Source organism: Tinamus guttatus, unplaced genomic scaffold (genome assembly GCF_059628265.1).
Source record: "Tinamus guttatus ecotype Peru unplaced genomic scaffold, ASM5962826v1 Tinamus_guttatus_pri_ptg000307l, whole genome shotgun sequence".
NCBI lineage: Eukaryota > Metazoa > Chordata > Aves > Tinamiformes > Tinamidae > Tinamus > Tinamus guttatus.
In genome coordinates, this window is record NW_028288841.1 from 5838505 (window position 1) to 5858103 (window position 19599).

Genomic DNA, 19599 nt, shown 5'->3' on the forward strand with positions numbered 1-19599 from the left:
ATACGCATATAAAAAGCTGTATGGGAAAAAAACCTTCTCCACTTCACAAGAAATTAACCATAAGTCGAAGGGAAAATCATGCAATTGTGAATAAGCAGCCAAAGCGAAACGCGCCAGCAAGGCAGGAGCGAGCACCGCGTTAAAGAAAAGTTTTGATGGGTGAGTTGCATGCAGTAAGTTAGCTATAGACATCTCTATATATGTGCATATACACACATATATGCATGTGTATATACGTGCACCATATAAGGACACATAAACACCATATATAGACATATAGATACATGCATACACACCAAATGCAGACGACATATACACGCACGCTGCCCCTCCATACACACCATTCGTGCTCTGCACGCAGCAGCCCCCGGCCATACCTGCGCGGCGGCTCCGCCGGCGCCTCCGAGCGGCACCTGCGCGCCGGGCCGGGCCGGGCCGGGCCGGGCCGGGCGGCTCCGCAGCCGGGGCAGGGCGGGCCCGGCGCCGCCGCCTCAGAGGCGCAGGCCGCGGGGCGCCCGGCCGCGCATGGCAGCGGCGGCGGCTCCGGCCGTTACGGGGGCGGCGCCGGCTCCCCGCGCCTGAGGCGGCCGGGAGCGCCCGCACCGCGAGGAGGGAGGGAGGGAAGAAGAGAGGGAAGGAGGGCGGCGCCGCAGCCACCTGAAGGCGGTGGCGACCCGCAGCAGCAGGAGGAGAAGGAGGAGGCGGCCGGAAGCCCCGCGGCGCGGGGGGAGCGGGACAGCCGCCGCTCCGGGCGGTTCTTCCTCCCGCCGCCCTGAGGAGGAGGCGGCGGCGGCGGCTGCGCGCCCGCCGCGGTGCTGCCAGGATGCGCGGGGGGAAAAACCAGCGGAAAAGGCAAATCGAGGCCCTTTCCTCCCGGCGCTGGCAGGAAGCGGCGCCGCTTAGCGCCATTGTTCGCTTTCCTTGGCCCCCGCCGCCTCAGGGCCCGCTAGGAGGGAAGGGATGATTACCAGGGGCGGAATGTCCGGTCTCCCTCGGGAAAGCTGCAGGGATCAGGGCTCTCCCTGCTCCCACACATACATGAGTGGCTGAACAGGCCTTCATCGCACCGCAGTGACATAAGGATACCAGATACAGCTATTCTACAAATAAAGGAAACCTGCTTTAATCCCATTACTGCAGGGAACTTACGACTAAATCGAGCCCCTGCAATTAAACACCCACAAAATATGCAGCGTAACTTCAGTTAGATTTTAAGTATATTCATACAGCCAACAGCCCTTCCCAACCACAGCAAGGCTAAGTTTACACACAAAAGCACAACAAAACACCCTCCAATGATCTCCTGATCTGTGTTAAAAGAAAAGCAGAGCACACTATTAGCATAAAAGTTTATTTTACCCTGACCCATGCTTTATACAGTTTATACACATTTTACAACTAGAAACACCAAGGATTCCATTTTCACTGTGCAATAATCCATTTTGCTTCATATTCAACTAGCTAAAGCCCTTAGCAAAACATACTTACACAAATTGTAACAAACCTGTCTAACAAGACCAAAAAAAAAATCGATAAAAACTGTTCCTTTCATGTGCAGTTATGTGGGATTTTGAACTCTGGCTCCTTTGATCATAAAGCAGCCAACCCAATACCCAAAGAAGTGAGCGTGCAAGTAGCCCAACTCATCCAAAACCCATCAACATTAATGGCAGATTTTCATTTCCCACCATCTTCCCTAGAATATAGAATATGCCTCATTTGACCAAGACACTTGGAGTAGGCCTTAAAATGATATTTCTTCCTATTTTTAGGAAGAAATTTGCCTCTGCAAAGGAAGGCAAATAGGAAGCTATTTGCCTCTGCAGTGAAAATAAGGTATAAATTAGGTGCTTGAAACGAGAGAGTATTTTAAAATAATAAATCCAAGTGGAAGTGGGCATCACTTTTCTGAGTTAAACCCTTCCCTTCTGCACCTATCACTTTTCTAGGCCATTTCAGTAACAGCAAAGAACTTAAAGTGTCCTACACATGTTAATGTTTCTTCAAAACAAGCATACCAGAAGTATAATGAAAGATAATCAAAACAGAGAATAATTAGAAGTCTAGGCTACTTTCCAACAGCTACTTTGTTTTCTAAGGCTTTGATGATTAAGATGCAATAAGCCACTTGATTCTGATGCACTAGTAAAAAGGCTGCACTGAAAGGGAATAAAGAATTGAAAAATAGTCAATTTATGTATCTACATCTTCTTCTTCAGTGTTTAAAAATCTATTATATCCAACAAGTGCTTTTATATCTAAAACGGTTAATGCAGTTTCTAATTTACCTAAGCTCTTCCTGAAAAACCAAATACATTTGCATAAATTGAAAACTGTGTCTCTATCAGCCTTTCAAAAAGTGCCTACGCATACACCTGAAACACCATCTTCAGAAACCACTGGCAGTATTATATTTAAATAAAAGTTTCCTTATTTTTTTTTGTAATCTTCCCTTTTTCTTTCAAGATTGTATTTTTTTCCACAAACCAACAAAACAAACCAAAACCTACAGTGAAGAACAATTTATTGATTCACTGCAATAGAAAACTGCTTAACTTTTTTCCAAAAAAATAAACTATTTGGCACCCTAAAATTCAACCTTCCTAAAATGTTGCTTTATTAAAAATTAATTTCTAACACCTGCATGTCATAATCTAGCCTGTTTTAATTCAAAACTATTAAGTTCCAACAAGTAGAGCTTACTTTGTTTTGCACATTTTTTAAACTTAAAGCAAACAAGAAAACTTCAATATGAAAGGGTTAATTTTTAGTCTTTGAGAAAAAAAAATTTCAGCTTAGTTTCCAAAATGAAACTAAAATTCTTTCCTACCTTCCAATAGAGGAAAAAAAAAAAGAGAGAGAGAGAGAGAGAAGGGAAAGAAAAAAGCCTGTATTTTAGTATTTAATAAAGCAATTAAAATTTCTGATACAGACTGGGAGTTAAGACTATTTTTAGTGTTCTTATTCTATTGTTTTACTGAAATACTCAAAGTATTTGTCTGAATCTGACATTACCTTGCCTGTGAAACTCCAGACATTAACCTTTCTAACAAGCAGAGATAAACTCCTCACCTATACAGAAACGTGGTATTAGGTTTTCCTGTGTTCCCATTCTTCCTCTCTTTCAATCCACTGAACACCAGGCAGGAACAGAGTTCTCTAACACAAACTACACTGCACACAGATGCAAAAGAAACCTCTCTCAATGGAGATAATGGTACGATAAGCAAAAAATTTCAACTACAAAATATTTCATGTCTACCAGTCTACCGCTGCTAAAATTCCAAGATGTAGTGAAATCTTCGTGGTCTGGAATGCCGAGAGGAAGAAGCAAGCTGCTTCCTCTGATTCTCAGCATTCCCAAGGGTCCAATTCAAAAGCTTCCTCTAACATGACCCAAAACGTAGCTGAATGTCAAGCTATGTGGATGATCTTTGACCAATACCTTACTTTAGGAACAGCATGAGAAATACTTAGCAGCCACTGGAGACCAGCTTGAGAGCTATATTAAGTCACAGTACATTTTTCAGAAGTCTATAAATCTTTTTCTTTACAAGGAATGACTTACAGGACAGCAGAAGCAATTATTTAATTTCAAAAAAATTGAATTTTTCTACATTCTTTTCACCTACTGCTTTAACTACTCTATCTGACCCTAGAACAAACATTGAAGAGTTCATAAACACATTTAGTGTTACAAGCAGGCCTGCTGTTTCTAGACAACTCATGAGACAATATGCAAGATGAAGCTGTAATTATAAACTTTCAGCTCACAGTCTCACATTGCTTCAAGGACCTGGTGTCAAACAGTCATTATACTAATGTAAGTTGGTGTAAGAAGAGAGAATTATCATCCTAACATGTTCAGAACTTGAAAGTACAAATCTGAGATTTTCCCTTCATAAAAATATCTACTAATTAGGCTTCAGACAGAAAGCTACTGCTATTTTCTGTTATTGAAAATTATTTGATAAGATTTTAGAAAAAAAACATTCAAAACATTTTAAAAAAGACTTCTAATGTCATTTTTATGAATAAAGAGATTATAAATCAAGGGCTGCTTAATAAAACTCATGCCTTCCAATGCTGTCTCATAAGGTAACATTCAACCATCCACTCTGCTGCTGTTTACGAGTAAAATGGTCCACTGTTTAGTAAAAACTTAAATAACTGGATGATTTTAAAAAGAAAACTTTTAAATATTGCACAAATAATTTAACCGCAGACAGTACAAGACACTGTAAAGCACTGATTTTTGTCAACGTATGAACTCTATAATATATAGTCACATTTTCTATAATACAATCATCATCTTTACAAGATATTTAAATTCAGCATTTACATAAACAACTATCTTTACAGTTTATCATATAATAAAGTTAAGAGTTCCATCAGGGGTTAATTTTGTCTTTGTTTTAAAAGTTCATCTATCTGAGTCTTGTACATGTTTTTCACATCTTCAAGATCTAGTCGGAGTTCTTCAGCCTCCTCTGCTTTCTCTCCATACATCTGAAGAATTGTATTGTACCTTTGATCCAAATCCTGCAACAACATGCAGTCTGTTATTTGACTGTTACTTTCAATTTAGGACAACATATTATACCACTAAGGGAAATAAGCAGAGCATTATTTTATCAAAGTAAAAAGTTCCATAAGAAAACACACAGAAATGCTAAAAATACTTTATGCTTTGACTCTCTGAATACAGCTAATTTATGAACAGGAAGAGACTCCAAAGGCAAAGATCCTTGACTAAACCAATGCTCCTTTCAAACAGCCTACTGAAGTGCTTTGGAGTTCAACTGCTAGAGCCATTAAGAAATGTGTTAGCAAATTGCACAGAGTTTTATTACGGGAAGAAACGCAGTTTGTGAAATGTTTCGCTTGGAAGTATTACACTCTGTACTTATAGAGCAAAGATAATTTCCAAAACTAGTTCCAGTATGTTATTTGTAACTTAAGCATTCAGAGGATTAAAACTTATTTGTCCTATTATCTTTACACTTGCACAGACACTCAGCTTCTGTGAGCTCTCAATAAATCTGTCACATGTATCAAGATATCTGCTTTACTGAAGAGACAAGCCTTCCAGCCCATTCTTTTCATTTAAACAAACACAAAAGTGTGTTCTCCCTGATTTAGTGTGCAATCCTATGTACAGCACAAATTCTTATATTTTGAACTGACTAGGCAGTTATGGAGTAGGCATCCTATTCTGTTATGTATATTTAGAAAAAAGATGCTTGATCATTTATAATGAGGGACACATTTCAATATAATCCTAAACTGATAAAGATGATATTAAGCATGTCCACTTTACACCAAATTTATGATGGTGATTACCTTTAACTGTGTACGTAATTTTGGTATTTCCTTCACTTTCTCTTCAAGTTCATCATTCTGATTTGTTAATTTAACAAGCTCTTCTGCCATTATTGATCGTGTTCTTTCAAGGTTTCCAATTTCCAGCTAAGGTAAACACATAAAATAATTAGGAGTAGGAAAGAATCTACCATACTTGTAATCTAAAGATAAACATATTTTGATACACTACTTAAAGACAAAAGCCTTTCATAGACCAGACTACAAGACAGCATCCAATTTCTCAATTGTGATCAGTGTTTTTTAGGCAAGTTAAACATGCTCTTTCCTACACACTGCTCCAGCAGCTATCTTAATTAGCTACCTTAATTAGTAGAAATGTCATGGAAAGGGAAGAGTGAATGCACAGCACAGTGAAGAACGGTGACCAGACATGGACCGGGCTTTTAAAATTTTTTAAAAAAGAGAAAAACCGATTGCATTAATCATTCCACTGTCAAGTCCTGCATTCAGTTACATCTGAGTGACTACAGTACCTGAAGATGCGAAATCTCTCCTTCTCTTAGTTTTAACTGTGACTGAAGGTTTTCAATTATACTTGAACCCGCTCCCATCCTTATAGCATCATAAAGATTGCTCCCACTAGTAGATATTGGTCCAAATGAGTGATCATGAGGATCATCCTACAAACAAAAGTTAAAGAACCTTAAGATTAGACAAAAACCAAAACAACACTCTACACTTTGAAATTGTCACATCATATACACGACTAATACTTAGTTTGGGCACTGATAAGCCTACCTACAGGAAAGCAGCAGAAGCAAAAGACTTTTCACAGATCACAACAGTCAATGGCACTGCCTAGGGAGTGGGGGTGTGCATTAAACCAGGACTGCTGGTAAAAAACAAAAAGTCAAGTTGATTTGACATCCTCTGATCTATCAGTGTTACTTCATTCTGCTAGCTAAAATCAGTCATATGAATTTAGCACTTTGTACATATTATGATGCAGTAAACACTGTAGGTTTATGCTATCTTATACAAATGCTCTATAATCATAGATATCTTGTAAGCTTTGGATGTCTCTGCACAGGAATTAACTAGTCTAAAACCAATATGCCCTTGAAAGGGTTTTCTTTTCTAACTGAAGAAACCTCCTTGAAAAGAAAGTAGCCTATCAAAAAAGCTGAAAATACCTGTGAGAGGAAGGATGTCTGAAGACCTGCCATGTCAACTCCACTTATGGAACTAGAGCGTGAAATACTTGGAGTACTTGGAACAGTTTCAACTGTAAATGACTTCCGATCCTTCAAAAAAAAAATCACCAATTAGAGCAGTAAAGAAAAAAGTTTATTGTAGGTGGTGAAGAAAAAGACAATATCCTTCACTACCACTAAGTACAGAACATAGTCTTATAAGTAGCATCTTTTCCCCGCCTAAATTACATGCAAGTTCATACAATAAAGAATTACTTATACTACCAATAACCTAGCGAGCCTGCATTGAACGCAGTAGATTTTTCAGGAAACAAAGAAAAAGAAGTTGCAAACTATGCCAAAGGAGACGCCTACATAGTGCTGCATGCCTGCATGTTAGGAAGGATGTCCTAATGGAAGGATGCCTCTTTCTGACGGCATGTTAATTAAAACTTTTTTTAAAAAAGTGTTATGAATTCAGCTTCAAAATTTCTCTCATTTTACTGAAAGTAAAAAGCAGTCACAATAAAGAAAGAAATCCCTAACATCTAGGTTATACAGATATATCTACTGTATTGTTCCAAGCCTGTTTTACTCTTCCGAAAGTTCTAGGTACCTAGAATCTAGGTAGAATCACCATAGCACCAATAAGATTAAACAGAAACATCAGGTGTTGGTACCTTCTCCTTTGCTGCTTCTTGCACAAAAATTGCCTTCTTTCTTTCCTGTTCAACTTTCATTTTCTCCATTTCTAACTGAGTAGCTAACAGCATCTACAGAAACAAACACAGTTTGTTAAGTACATGTCAGTCCAGGCTGCAATGCTAGCATAGTCTAAAACTGAAGTAGAAAATACCTTTTCCCTTCTTGCCTCCTCAAGGGTTTTTGCATACTCAACTTTGAGACCTTCTAGTTCAACCTCATATCTATATCGAGGAAAGAAAGAAAAGTCAACACATAGCTTTTATTATTTTAGGTTCATGTACTTTTAAAATAAAGTGAGCTGCAATATGTGAAAATAATATGAAAGTAACATGCTTCAGACAACCTTGAGTATAAGTTTTGTTAAGTTGGGCAGCTATATGAATTGTTGTCCACATTTTGAATGTTGATATTACTGCACAAAAAGTCTCCCAATTTGAGGCCAAAGAAACTTGCTGACATTGGTTTTGTGAGATGGCATATTCTGTTTTACTACAATTCTAGAGGAACACCCTTAACCAAGAACTCAACTCACCTACTGTTCTCATTTTCCATTTTCTTCAGTCTGTTTCTCTCCCCTTCTAGTTGAGCCTGGAGACGAGCATTTTCTTGCCTTAAAAGACTATTCTGAGATTCAGTAGAAGACATCTGAACTTTAGTAGAAAGAAGTTCTTCTGTTGCAGCCCGTTCTCTTTCGGCAGCTGCTGCCAAAAGGGCTTGAGATTCACCTTAAACCAAGTAAGGAAAAACACAGACTTTACTTTTTGACCAAAAATCTTTAACTCAGATCAATTATTCACTCATCAAAATGAAATTCGGGCATTCTTGTGAGCCATGTAAGATGCAATTGATTTTTTTCTTGATTTGGAAAAAAAGATTCTGTTTTCTGTTGCAAAGGAAATGAAATATTTTCTTCCACATAGTGGTACAAAGCAACGCAGAATGAGGAGACTTCACATTATAAGAATGTGATATATAACAATGGAGAACAGAACAGAACAAAGGTGGAACCTTCTTTGGCTCCACCTTTTTAATTTTTTTTTTTATTCATTTAAAATAATAGATTGCTACTGGGTCAACATATTTCATTGCCTATGAAATTACAAGTAAACTATTACACTTCAACTTTTACAACAAGGAATCTAAGCGCCAAGTTTGACAACAGAAAGTGCAGATTTATTACTAGCATATCGGGGACCAATCTTTTAAATGCTGTAAGGAAACATAAGCTTTACCATCTCTGCTCTGTGTTTTAAAGAGAATCAATGAATTACCTGTTCAAAAACCATGGCAGAATACCCAAAGTACAAAGGTTCCTCTAGCACAAAAGCATTTTGGGCTCACCTCTCTTGACTGCCAGCTATACCCTTTGGACAAATAACTACCACTATTTCATGTCTTAAAACAAGAGTCCCACAGTTTGGTAAAAGATAAATAAATGAATAAAACCTTACCAAGTCTGTCAGAAAGATTCTTTTCCAATTTTTCCCACGAGGAGGTTTGCGCTCCCAGCGTGGCTTGCAAATTTTCTATCTGCCGGAGCAGCGGCCGTGTAGCAGATGTAACACTTTGACTCAGTTCTTGGTTCCGACTCTCCTCTTCTTGCAGTCTCTAAAATCACAAATGAAATATGATTAGACTTTAAAAACCATATGATGAATTAAAATGTTACCACAGAATTTAGCCATTTGCTTTATATTTTAACAACCTCTGTGTTCAAACCAGTGGTAAAGCACAACATCCCAAAATATAACATTTTTAGATATATCAGAGTAACAGATGAAAGCGTTACATTTCAGAAGAAGGAGGGAAATGTATCCGATATCACTGTTCAGTGCTGATGAAGTTTTCCAGATTAAGCAAATTTAATCCTGACTTTGCAAGTTATCAGTTCATCGCTAACTGTTCACTAAAGATTAAAATAAGCCTAATAGTGTCCCTAAACTGGAGGACTTCTCTTGGTGATGTTTTCCTCCCAACACAACATTCAAGTGTTATCTTCTTCACTTCCAATCCCAGACAAACTCTTCTGTGCTCTAACATGTTCTCCTTTTCAGCTTACTTTTCCTTCTGGACACCAGGCAAAGCATTTTGCCAACTGGTTATTCTCTGGACTCTAATATCAAAAGAGACTAAAAGCTAAAGAAACATTCAAATCAAAGAAATTTTAAAGGATTATCACGATACTAATGGTTTCACTTTCTCTCATACTACAAGGACAGCAATACGTTTAAAAAGCACCGTGAAAATTCTGATTTTATATTCAATATGTAATTTTTTAAAAAAAATATTCTTTCCACACCACACATATATCAAAGGTAACAAGTAGATAAAAACAACCCCCCTCAAAACCCCACACTTTATCTTTTGGATTATTAAATTCAAGCTCACATTTTATAACAATTTTTTGACATTCTCCTTGCAGTTATGAGCTGGTATGATCTGCTACAGTACCTGTTGTAGTTCACTGATTTCCTGACGTAAGTAGTCCTCTCTTCTTGCTGCCTGTTGTTCTGCACGTTGCAGAGCTAGCCTCAGATCTGCCACCTAAATAAATAAGGCAGATTTTTAGCAAGATATGAGCATCAATTACAGTATCATCAGTAGATGGTACATTTCAAGAGACTTACACCATTTTTAAACTCCATTAGACAGGATAGACTTGTTAGAAGTTGAAGGCTTAGTTTGCAGACATAGTTTTGCACACATAGAGTAATTTTTCCATCACTGGACAACATTTTCCAAGTCTATTTTTTTCAAAATATGCATCATAACACTATTAACATATAGTCTGACAAGAGTCGTTTTATTTAGACAAGCAAAATTAAAAAAAAAAGATTCAAAATACATTTTTAATGTTTAGTACAACTACCACTAGAGAACAAATTAATTAACAGAAAAAAAATCCATTGGGTATTGCTAACTAAAACAAGATGGAACTAAAACAAGTCCCATCTTATGCTGAATTTGATTCATTGAGGCAGATGGACACACCATCAAAGCACATTCATCTGTTCAAACAGAAAGCTTTATTCACCACATTCAGACCCACCTGAATTGCCAAAGTTTCTTGTTGCTGCCGTGCCTCATCCTGGGCCTTCTCCAAAGCTAAACCAAGTTCTTCCTTTGCCTTCATTTCCCGACTTAGGGCTGCCTCTTGTGCCTCACTGTCCTTTGTGGCATTAGCTTTATGAAGATCTGCAAGTTCCCTGGGGAGTAAAAAAAATGCAATGCTTCTTACAGTTTATATAGTATTAATAACAACTTTGTGACATCTTGCAAGCACTGCATGAGGAATAGATACAACAGCTGAAGGTGCACTTGAAGACAAGCACACACACATCTTCTTACTTGTAAGCACTGTCAAGTGCTGCCTGGACACTTCTGTTTCTTTCTTCAAGATCTTCCACCTCTGCCTGGAGCTTATTAAGATCCTTTTCTTGTCGCTCTACAACACTGTTCAGTTGTTTAATACTGTCTCGATGCTGCTTCTCAAGATCCTCTTTGCCATCAAGTACCTATTAGAACACAAAAAAAGAAGTGTCAAACTAACCACAGTATTTGGGGTAGTCCACACCATCTGAGCAAGGACAATGCTAACTGTGATAGCTGATTCATGATGATGTTACACAAAAATCACTAACCGATTCTACACTTTCCCAAAACAGAGAGTTTTTGCTACCCCATCCCCTCCAAGGAGGAATAACACCTGATTTCACATATTTCCTCATGCAGATACTGCTCCTTGCAAGATCTTGATTCAACTTACTCAGCCAGCAAAAATCCTGCCCAAAATTTTCTGGGATGGATTTTGATTATTTGAGTTAGTGAGTTGAATTGAATGTGGTCAGCCCATTGCCTAGCACAAGTACAAGTGAACACCAGTGCAACTGCAAACAAGCAGCAGGATAAGATGGGGCTGCAGTTCTGGAAGGAGAAAGCTGTTAGTTTGGCTCAGTCAACGCTAAGGTAACTTAAAAATCAGTCTAAACTGCTTTGAAATTGCTCTCTGGGAAAAGGCACCTGGAAATCGTATCCCCAAAATTCTGAGAATCTCAATTTGAAGTCTCCAAACAACAACAAAAAGAAGTTATGCTATCTAAAACCTCCTCCAAAAAACTGCTCTGCAGCTAATCTACAATGTTTTTTAAGAAAAAATCTCACCTGTTTTAAATTCTGCAATTCCTCTTCCAGTTCCTTAATCCTTTTGTTCTGTTTTGTGTTAGTATTTTCTCTCTCTTTCTCCTTTGCTCTTAGCTTCTTAATAATGTTGGAATTGTGCAGCTGCTGTTTAGAAAGCTTTTCTCCTATAAAGAAAATGCACATAAGGTTAGTGCATCCTAGCTATCACTAATACAGCTAACCTTGAAATGACCTCACTACATTAAATTATTACAAGATAAGCCATGAAAGGCTTCGAAAGTGAAAAAATTTAGTTCACCGTAGCATCAGAAAAAGCATGTTATGTCAATTCATTTAGTAATTATATTTTACTTCCAAAATTAAACAGTAGTAAGGGAGATACTGTAGAAGTGCCCTGAATAATACTCGTCCCATTTCATCTAAATGGTGCCTAGATAACTGCATCGTATCCTGGTTTTAATTTACGGCAGTTTTAATAAACGCTGTAGAAAATACACCTCTAGCCATCTACGTTTGACTAATTCTTCCTGACCAGCTTTGCTGTAAATAGAAATTTAAACATTATCTAATATGTCTTAATTAATGTATTTTTCTCCACATAAAGAAGGCTTAATATGTGAAGAAAGTACTTTTCAGCAAACTTATTCTACAAACTTTTTTTTTTATAATTAAAATCTTTAATTCCCACCTTCTTCCATTAATCCTTTGATTTGCTCATCTTTTTCTTTCAGTAATTCAGCTGTTTCATTACAATTAAGTCTAGTAGCCAATTCTTCTTTAACATTCTTTACTTCCTGAATAACAGAACAAAATATTTATGACTATTTTTTCATATAGACACACATAAAACTACGTATATGCATACATCAATAAATACTAGGTTACACTGATCACCTTTTCATTTGCCCTCCTCCCCATAAAAGCTGTTATTAGAGCCAAAGAAAAATTTAGCTCCGCAAACTTTGCTGTTGCCGAGTCCTTTGTTCATCCCACACAAACCCTCCCTCAGCACTTAGCTCTCCGACCAGTGAATCATCCAAAGAAACCATCCCATTCCTTGCCTTGCCACCTCACTACATCCTGCAGCCATTTCTGTCCCTCAAGCCAAAATGAACACATATGTGGACACAGAGTAAAAGAGATCAGAGGATTTTTTTTCCTCTTAAAGAGACTGAGTACCTGTAACTTGAGTAATTTCCTCACTCAATTCATGACGTGGCTGAAGAATACACGGCAACGCAAGGAAGTAATAAGCAGCTTGGGGAGTCAGATCAGCTTGTGTCAGTTTACAGTTCCTTGAAAGAGCTACCTGCAAATCTCTTGTCTTTTCCTAGCTTAGTTTTCATGCGTTTCCCCCAAGAAATTCCACTTTCATCTGACATGAACATTAATGCACTGAAAAATTTGTTTACCTTTTTTGCTGCATCCCTTTCTTTGCATGCAAGCTGGAGCTTCTTTTCAGCATCTGCTATTCGCTGAGTGAACTCCTCTTTAAGGGATGAAATGCTATTGCTCTCTTCCTTCATTCTAAGGATTTCACTAATGCAAAATTAACATTTCAGAACAGCTTCATGGTTTATCTGGCATTTTAAACAGCTTGTAATAGATTGCCTTAAATGCTTTTAAAATAAATGAGTATTTTTATATGCTAAATCACAAATTCTAAATATTAGAAGTCCATATTAAAAGAATCAAAGCTCCTCATTATTTCAACAATTTACCTGTGAAAATAATGAAATGCTAAATCTACCAAAAATATTCTACCAATTATTCAAGTTCTTTCAAATTAACCTATATCATATCAAGGGCAAAATTCTTCTCCCCCTCCCTCTAAAAACACCATTTTATCATACTTTCAGAGCCTACTACAATTAAAATACAAAGACCTGCTTGTCAGAAAATTACTTTGTAAATTAAGTTCATCTGTCTGTATCAGAGAACAGTTTCCCTTAAGAGACCATTTCCAGTGTTACAACAAAGATTATATATAAATTAACACTGCAACTCTGTTTCTCACTCTTACTGCTTACTCAATGAAACCTCTCAACAATCTTCCAAAGAAAGATTCAGGCCCAAAGAAATAATGCCATTAAAAAAAATAATAATAATAGTGGCACACACAACATTTACTTCTATTTTTCCCAAATGGCAAACATGCTTTGCAAGTTTTGTTCTGGTTATAAAAAGTACTTATGTTTCCATACTTTCTGCCATTTCTGTTATGGTCACACCCAATACATATTTTTTTCATACTTACTCTTTAAGGTTATCATAAGCTTCCTCCAGCCGTGCCTTTTCTTTACTAGTACTCAATAACTGTGTTTCCCTCTTCTCTAGTTTCTCAGTCAATGAATCAATCACCTGGAGGTTTTTAACAGATATAACGATTAGATGAAATTAAATGGACAAGACAATTAAATCACAAGAGAGGAAGACTTTTCCTCTCTCCCCACCTCCCCTCCCCACAATTTCTTCCCCAAACTATTTTAGAGCTGAAGCTCTTCACTTTTTTAGTGAATTAAAATCAGTGAAGTACACCATATTTCTGCTGTAATACTTTAGAAGTAAACAATATCTGAAAATAAAGTATCAGCTTTCTAGGGCTTTAAGAAGAAATCCTACTAAGTAAGCACACATGGCTCCGCTGAATTCCTTGACACAAATCAATGGCTATATTCAATCATAAGGGTTTTAAACATAGCCTATAAAATGATAATTAACATTAAGACTTTCTTTGGTTCTTCATACCACTCTTTACAGAGTCAAATAGTTTATGTTGCAGGAGGTTTCTTCTGTGACATGTTAGCAGAAAGCAGATCACCAGTGAAAGAGGAAAGTAAACTTTCAGGCATGGTCGGGAACACTTAACTTACATCAGTCAACATGATCTCTTCATATCAAATTTTGAGGAGCATACAGAAACAAAGCAAACATAGAAATACACACACATTAAACATTCTGTAAACATGTAGCTCAAAAATGGCCACTGCTGTAGTCTGTTATCACTATCTACAATGTTAAAAAATCTACTTATAATAGTCCATTACCATGCAGATCCTAAGGAATTTACATTGACATTCTGTATAATTCACACAAAAATAAATGATTTCCTTAAAACACAAATTAAATTGGGGATTTTATGAATTCTCATAAGCAATTGCTTTCTCCTGCTAGTATCAGTAACAGAATCACTACTTCAAATATTCCTACAGGGCAGGCCCAACCTTAGGGCCCAGCTATATCACATACTATACAAACATCTTATAAGCAAAACAAACAAAGCAGAACATGTCACAGAAGCTCAGTTTAAGACAAATAGGAAAGTGATAGAACAAAAAGAAGTTCACACAATACTGGCAGAATCGGGGCGGGGGGGTGGAACTTCCTCAAAAGTGTTCAGCACTCTCTGCACTGGGGCATCCTTCCCCTCACCACATTTCTGGCCTTGCCATCTATTTGAACCAACCACCCACAATTCATTTCAACTATTCTCCACGCTTCTCGCTATGCTTCCTCACTTCATTAAAAAGCATGGCATACCTCCTCTTTCAAAGGAAGGTTTCTTCTAATAACAAGCATTAAATCACCTAGAAAAGAGGACTTGTTTGCATTAAGCTAATACTGTTTTATATGTTCTCTCCAATGAACAAAATAACCATTTTAGCATGATTAAAAAAAACCTCTTATTTCAAAAGATGACTCCTAAAATTCTAGCTATTACAAGGCCCGTAGTGTATGCAAACACACAAGCGCAGAAAATATTTGCAAGACCTTACAAATGCACAGTCAAACCTTGAGTTTGTAAGCCTGTGGGGGGGAAAAAAAGGGGACTCAAGTGTTCTTCCACTGCAGAACACTAAAGACATTACTATTATTATTTTAAACAAAGGAAGTTAATTCAGCATCAATTTATTCAAGCAAGGTGAAGTTAACCCCTCATGAGCTAATCCCTATGTAATTGCCTAACATTTTACAGTTACCTTTTTAAGCTCTTGCTTTTCAGAGTTGTCTTCTTCAAGCAGGTTTTCTACAACATCCTGCTGCAGCACAGTCTCCTCTTGCAAAGCCTGTTCTTCTTCAGCTTGCACAGTAGCAACCAAAACATCTGGCTGCTCAGAATTAACAGGGGTTGCACTTCTTCCACTTTCTTCCATCTCAGCTTCTTCAGCATGTAAAACAGGCATGTCATTCAATTCTTCACATTTACTTTTTACAGGATCAATCATTTCTGTCTTTGGCGCAGGAGGAATGACAGTGACAGATGCTGAAGCACAAGCCTTGCCTGATAATTCATCATCTGAATTTATTTCACTTACACTTCTGCTATCCAAAGATTGTACACTAAATGAATCAATTCTTTCAAAAGCATCAGAGGAGCCACAGCTTTCAGTCAGTTTTTGAAAGTCATCCAAACGGTTATAATCGGCACAGGCAGATGTAGATAAAAGCTGAAACGATGTCTGCATTAGATGAAGACTGGATTTTGAATCTGCAGTTTCTTGTCTTGAGCTTGCTGAGCTCTCACTTATTACACTTTCATGGTCCAGAACTTCAATATCGCTAGTTGTGGATGTCCCTGAGGAGAAGGTGCTGATTGGAGGTGAAGGTGTATTGCTTTGCCGGTCCTCAGTTTTTTGTTCCTTTGTTTCCAAGCCCATGTCTTTTGTACCTGTATTAAGGGATGGTGAAGTGCTATCCAGCGCACCTCCTGCTCCATGACTTCCAGCACTGGATTTCTCACCAACAGCCTCTTCCGGTACTTTCAGATTTAGAGCAGATACCTTTTTATCAGTAACTTCATTTGTGCTTGCTTCATGTTTGGCATTAGACTTTAGCACAGAATTTTCTTCTGATTTCTCCTCGGGAATCTCAAAGTTTTTCAAGTCCACTAGGTCAGCTACAGAGGAATCTTTCACACCTGCCTCTGTTGTCACTGGTGCTTCCAGCTGACTGGGGTGTATAGACTCCTTTGAAGTGCTTTTCACTTCCTCTTTGGGTCGCTGGGATTTGGCTGGAGGTTTGGACACCACTGGATTTTTCTGTATACTCTGAACATCAGTTGGAGAGAGAAAGGCACTGAAGAAGTTTTCAGATTCATCTACTACAGTTCTTCTTACTGGCTTGGTGATTGCTGTCGGAGATATCGTCTGAGTCTGTGGCTCTGTATTGGAATTTAAACCCCAGGAAGACGTATCCCATCCTCCACTTATAAGAGAATTTGTTCCTAAAACAAGAAAGACATGCCAACAACACTTAAAATGTGTTATTTTCAATATTTGTCTTTTCAGATGCAGCATTTCAGAAGAAAAGCATTCAATACCACATAACTTAAGTAAATACTAGCACAATCAAGTAGTGCATCTGTTTTGTAACTATTTTGTTACAATGTTTAGAATGATTTTTAGACAAAGCAAAACAAGTTTCTTAAGAGACATGAAATAGTTCAGGCACAAGATGGACAAAAACAACTTCAGAAAACAGGAATATCTGAATGAAAACAATTTCCTTCCGGGTAAACACTAACTTATGCAGAGGCAAAAAGGAACCATAAACAAATTACACCAGAAATTCCAAGACTGACGATTGCAGAAAAAAGATGCACAGAAGTTTCCAGGAAGCTGAAATTAGCCAATGCACCATTTTGAAAGCCAGTTCTGACAAGAAGCCTATTCAGACACAAAAAAAGGAAACACATTTTGTTTGCCAAAGGAACACCAGGGAGGGAATGTGGAGTCCTGCTTCCTGTACTGATCGGAGGCCAGTCAAAACAATCTCACAAAATGATTGAGGTTGGAAGAGACCTCTAGAGATGATCTAGTTTGACCCCTCTGCTCAAGCAGGGACAAGTTTAGAAATAAAAAAAATATAAACATTAGAAAGGTAGGAAAGGCTTAAAAGTTATATGGCAGTACTGAACAGAGAAGAGAAAACAAACAAACAGACAACCCCTATACACTATTACTGAACGCAAGGAAAGAAAAAAAAAAGAGAGAAAAGAAATCTTTAAATATTTGCAAAATTTGGACCATACTAAAACCCTTACAACTTCTGACAATCTTCCAAATGCCAACTGCAGTATCATTTTCCCCAGGCCATAGAAGAAACAGTTCTACTGCTGTTCATGTTTTTCCTCAAACAGCAACAGGGTAAAAATTGACATTCTGAATTTTAATTTGCTGTCACGTCTGGTTTGCAGCAGCAAAACTAAGACGATAATGTCACTTCTCCCCTGTGGGAAAACACTGAACTGAGAAGCTCTGAAGCCACCCTAAAGCTCTGTTAACACTTAGTTACTGTTACATATTTCTTGCAAGCTTTCCAAAACATGTCAGCAGCACAAGGATAACAAGAATTACAGCATCAATTTCAGTCACTCCCTAACACTGTAGCCACAGAGTAAGAAAGATTAATCAGTCTGGTATTCAAAAATAACTGCCAAATTGATTTTGGCAAACATAACTATTTCAGGCTACTTAAAAACAAGATTATTTTACACAGTATCTGTTTGTTCATATTAACACATCACTACAAAATCCCTAAGTTATAACACAACAACTACCACTCTAAGAAAGCATGAATACCTATCTGACTCAAAAACTGAAAAGGAGATAAGTACTACAGCAAATTTATTACAAACTTCTCCCTGATTCAATAGCTCAGAAAAAGATAACTTGAGGAAAGCGTAATACTCAGAAAATATTCTGGTTTCTTTTAAAGTAACCAAACCATTTCCACCTGAGAAATAGAAGTGGTCTGGTCTTTGCCACATTATTATGAATTCTACTGCAAGCACTCAGAGATACAAGTAAATCTAAAAGTGATTTCGACAATTTTAAAATATTAGGAAACTAAAGGCTATATATCCTTCTATACAAGATTCCTGTAATTTAACAAGGTGCCAGACAACATAAGCGACCAAAGTCCCCTTGCTCTATTAAGTAAGGAAGACCCGCAACTGAGCCCACCCTTTTGCTAAGGAACTGACCTAGAAAACACTTTCCCTTGATGCAGGACTTGATTCTTGAGTCTCTGCTGGGACCCCCCGAAATGCTCCTCCTTTTGCTAACATACAAAGTTCTCTTGTCACTAAGGGCACTGACACCAGGTGACCTCATTTCTCTGCCTTTTTCTTGTCCATTCCTACCTTAAAGGCAGTTATTAATAACAGGAAAGCTCGTATTAAATTGCGGGGGGCGGACTTCTTTTTGCTAGATGATCCCAGAACAGCAATTCCGGCTTAACTTCTCTCCCAAGTTCCACGCTGACAAACCACCCACAGGGAGGAGATGCTTTTCCCCACTTACATGCTCCTTTTGGGTTAAAGGTCGACACCACAAGAAGCAGAAGCCTCTGGCTCAACCCACCTGGCAGCAAAAGGCTCCTTTGGGTGTTTTCCCCCCCTTTTTCCCATTTTAATTAACTAGACTGCCTTATTTCCTCGCGGCCCAAGGCAGCTCCGAGGGGCGATAACCACCCCCAAATCACCACACGCAGACGGCGGGAAGAGGGAGGGCAAGGCAGGCCGCGCCCGCTCCTACCGTCGCCGTAGTCGGGGATGACGGCGTCGGCCCAGGGCCCCTCCTCGGCCTGGATGTCGAGCACCCTGTCGATGGACTTCTGCGCCTGCGACAGCGCCTGCTTGGCGAAGCTCGAGAGCTGCGACGCGTTGAACCAGCTCATGGCCGCCCGCAGGCCTCGGCTCCGCGGCGCGCGGCCACGCGCCCGCGCGCATGCGCCGCGCTCCACGTCGCCCGCGGCGCCGCGCGCAGCCGCGGAACCGCCCCTTCCGGGCACGCGGAGGGGCTTCCGCCTCGGTAGCCGTCATGGCGGGGCACCGCTTCCGCCTCGGTAGCCGTCATGGCGGTGGGGCTCCCGTCTCGTTGTACGCCACGGTTTTCCCGTCACATTCGGAAACGACAAATTCGGTTCCCGTTTTTTAATGCTGCTTCAGCTGGCGGTTACAAAAGTAACACACAAGCATAGAGCCCCCAATAACTAAAAATCTTCATTTTAAGTCCCCTCACAGGAGAGTGTAGTATTTCCAACACTTCTACACACTTGTGAATTCCCCACCAACATGCCACAAACTAAGTTATTTTTACGTTATTTTTATTATTATTTATTTATTTATTTATTAATAAATAGCTTAACAGCACCAATGATACCTGAACATAACCTGCAATTCTATGCATGGCTGTCGTTCGCAGTTTGCAAATATACATGAGCGGGTCTTCAT

General features: G+C 38.7%; 1 protein-coding gene across 2 annotated transcripts; it reads right to left on the minus strand.

Annotated features, from left to right (window-relative positions):
* Nucleotides 1-4175: 4175 nt before the first annotated feature.
* On the minus strand, nucleotides 4176-19060 carry TMF1 (TATA element modulatory factor 1). 2 transcript variants are annotated; one of them, XM_010212785.2, is made up of 17 exons: nucleotides 18902-19060; nucleotides 15344-16587; nucleotides 13621-13724; nucleotides 12776-12902; nucleotides 12052-12157; nucleotides 11385-11527; nucleotides 10572-10738; nucleotides 10273-10429; nucleotides 9675-9767; nucleotides 8675-8831; nucleotides 7756-7948; nucleotides 7375-7444; nucleotides 7199-7291; nucleotides 6519-6629; nucleotides 5859-6005; nucleotides 5344-5469; nucleotides 4176-4542 (listed from the first exon to the last, which is right to left on the minus strand). In XM_010212785.2, the coding sequence occupies exons 1-17, from the start codon at nucleotides 19041-19043 to the stop codon at nucleotides 4399-4401; spliced, it is 3324 nt and encodes a 1107-aa protein (XP_010211087.2). In that variant the 5' UTR covers nucleotides 19044-19060; the 3' UTR covers nucleotides 4176-4398. The 2 variants fall into 2 exon arrangements, with proteins under 2 accessions (XP_010211087.2, XP_088384431.1); XM_088528305.1 differs by lacking the exon at nucleotides 5859-6005.
* Nucleotides 19061-19599: the final 539 nt, after the last annotated feature.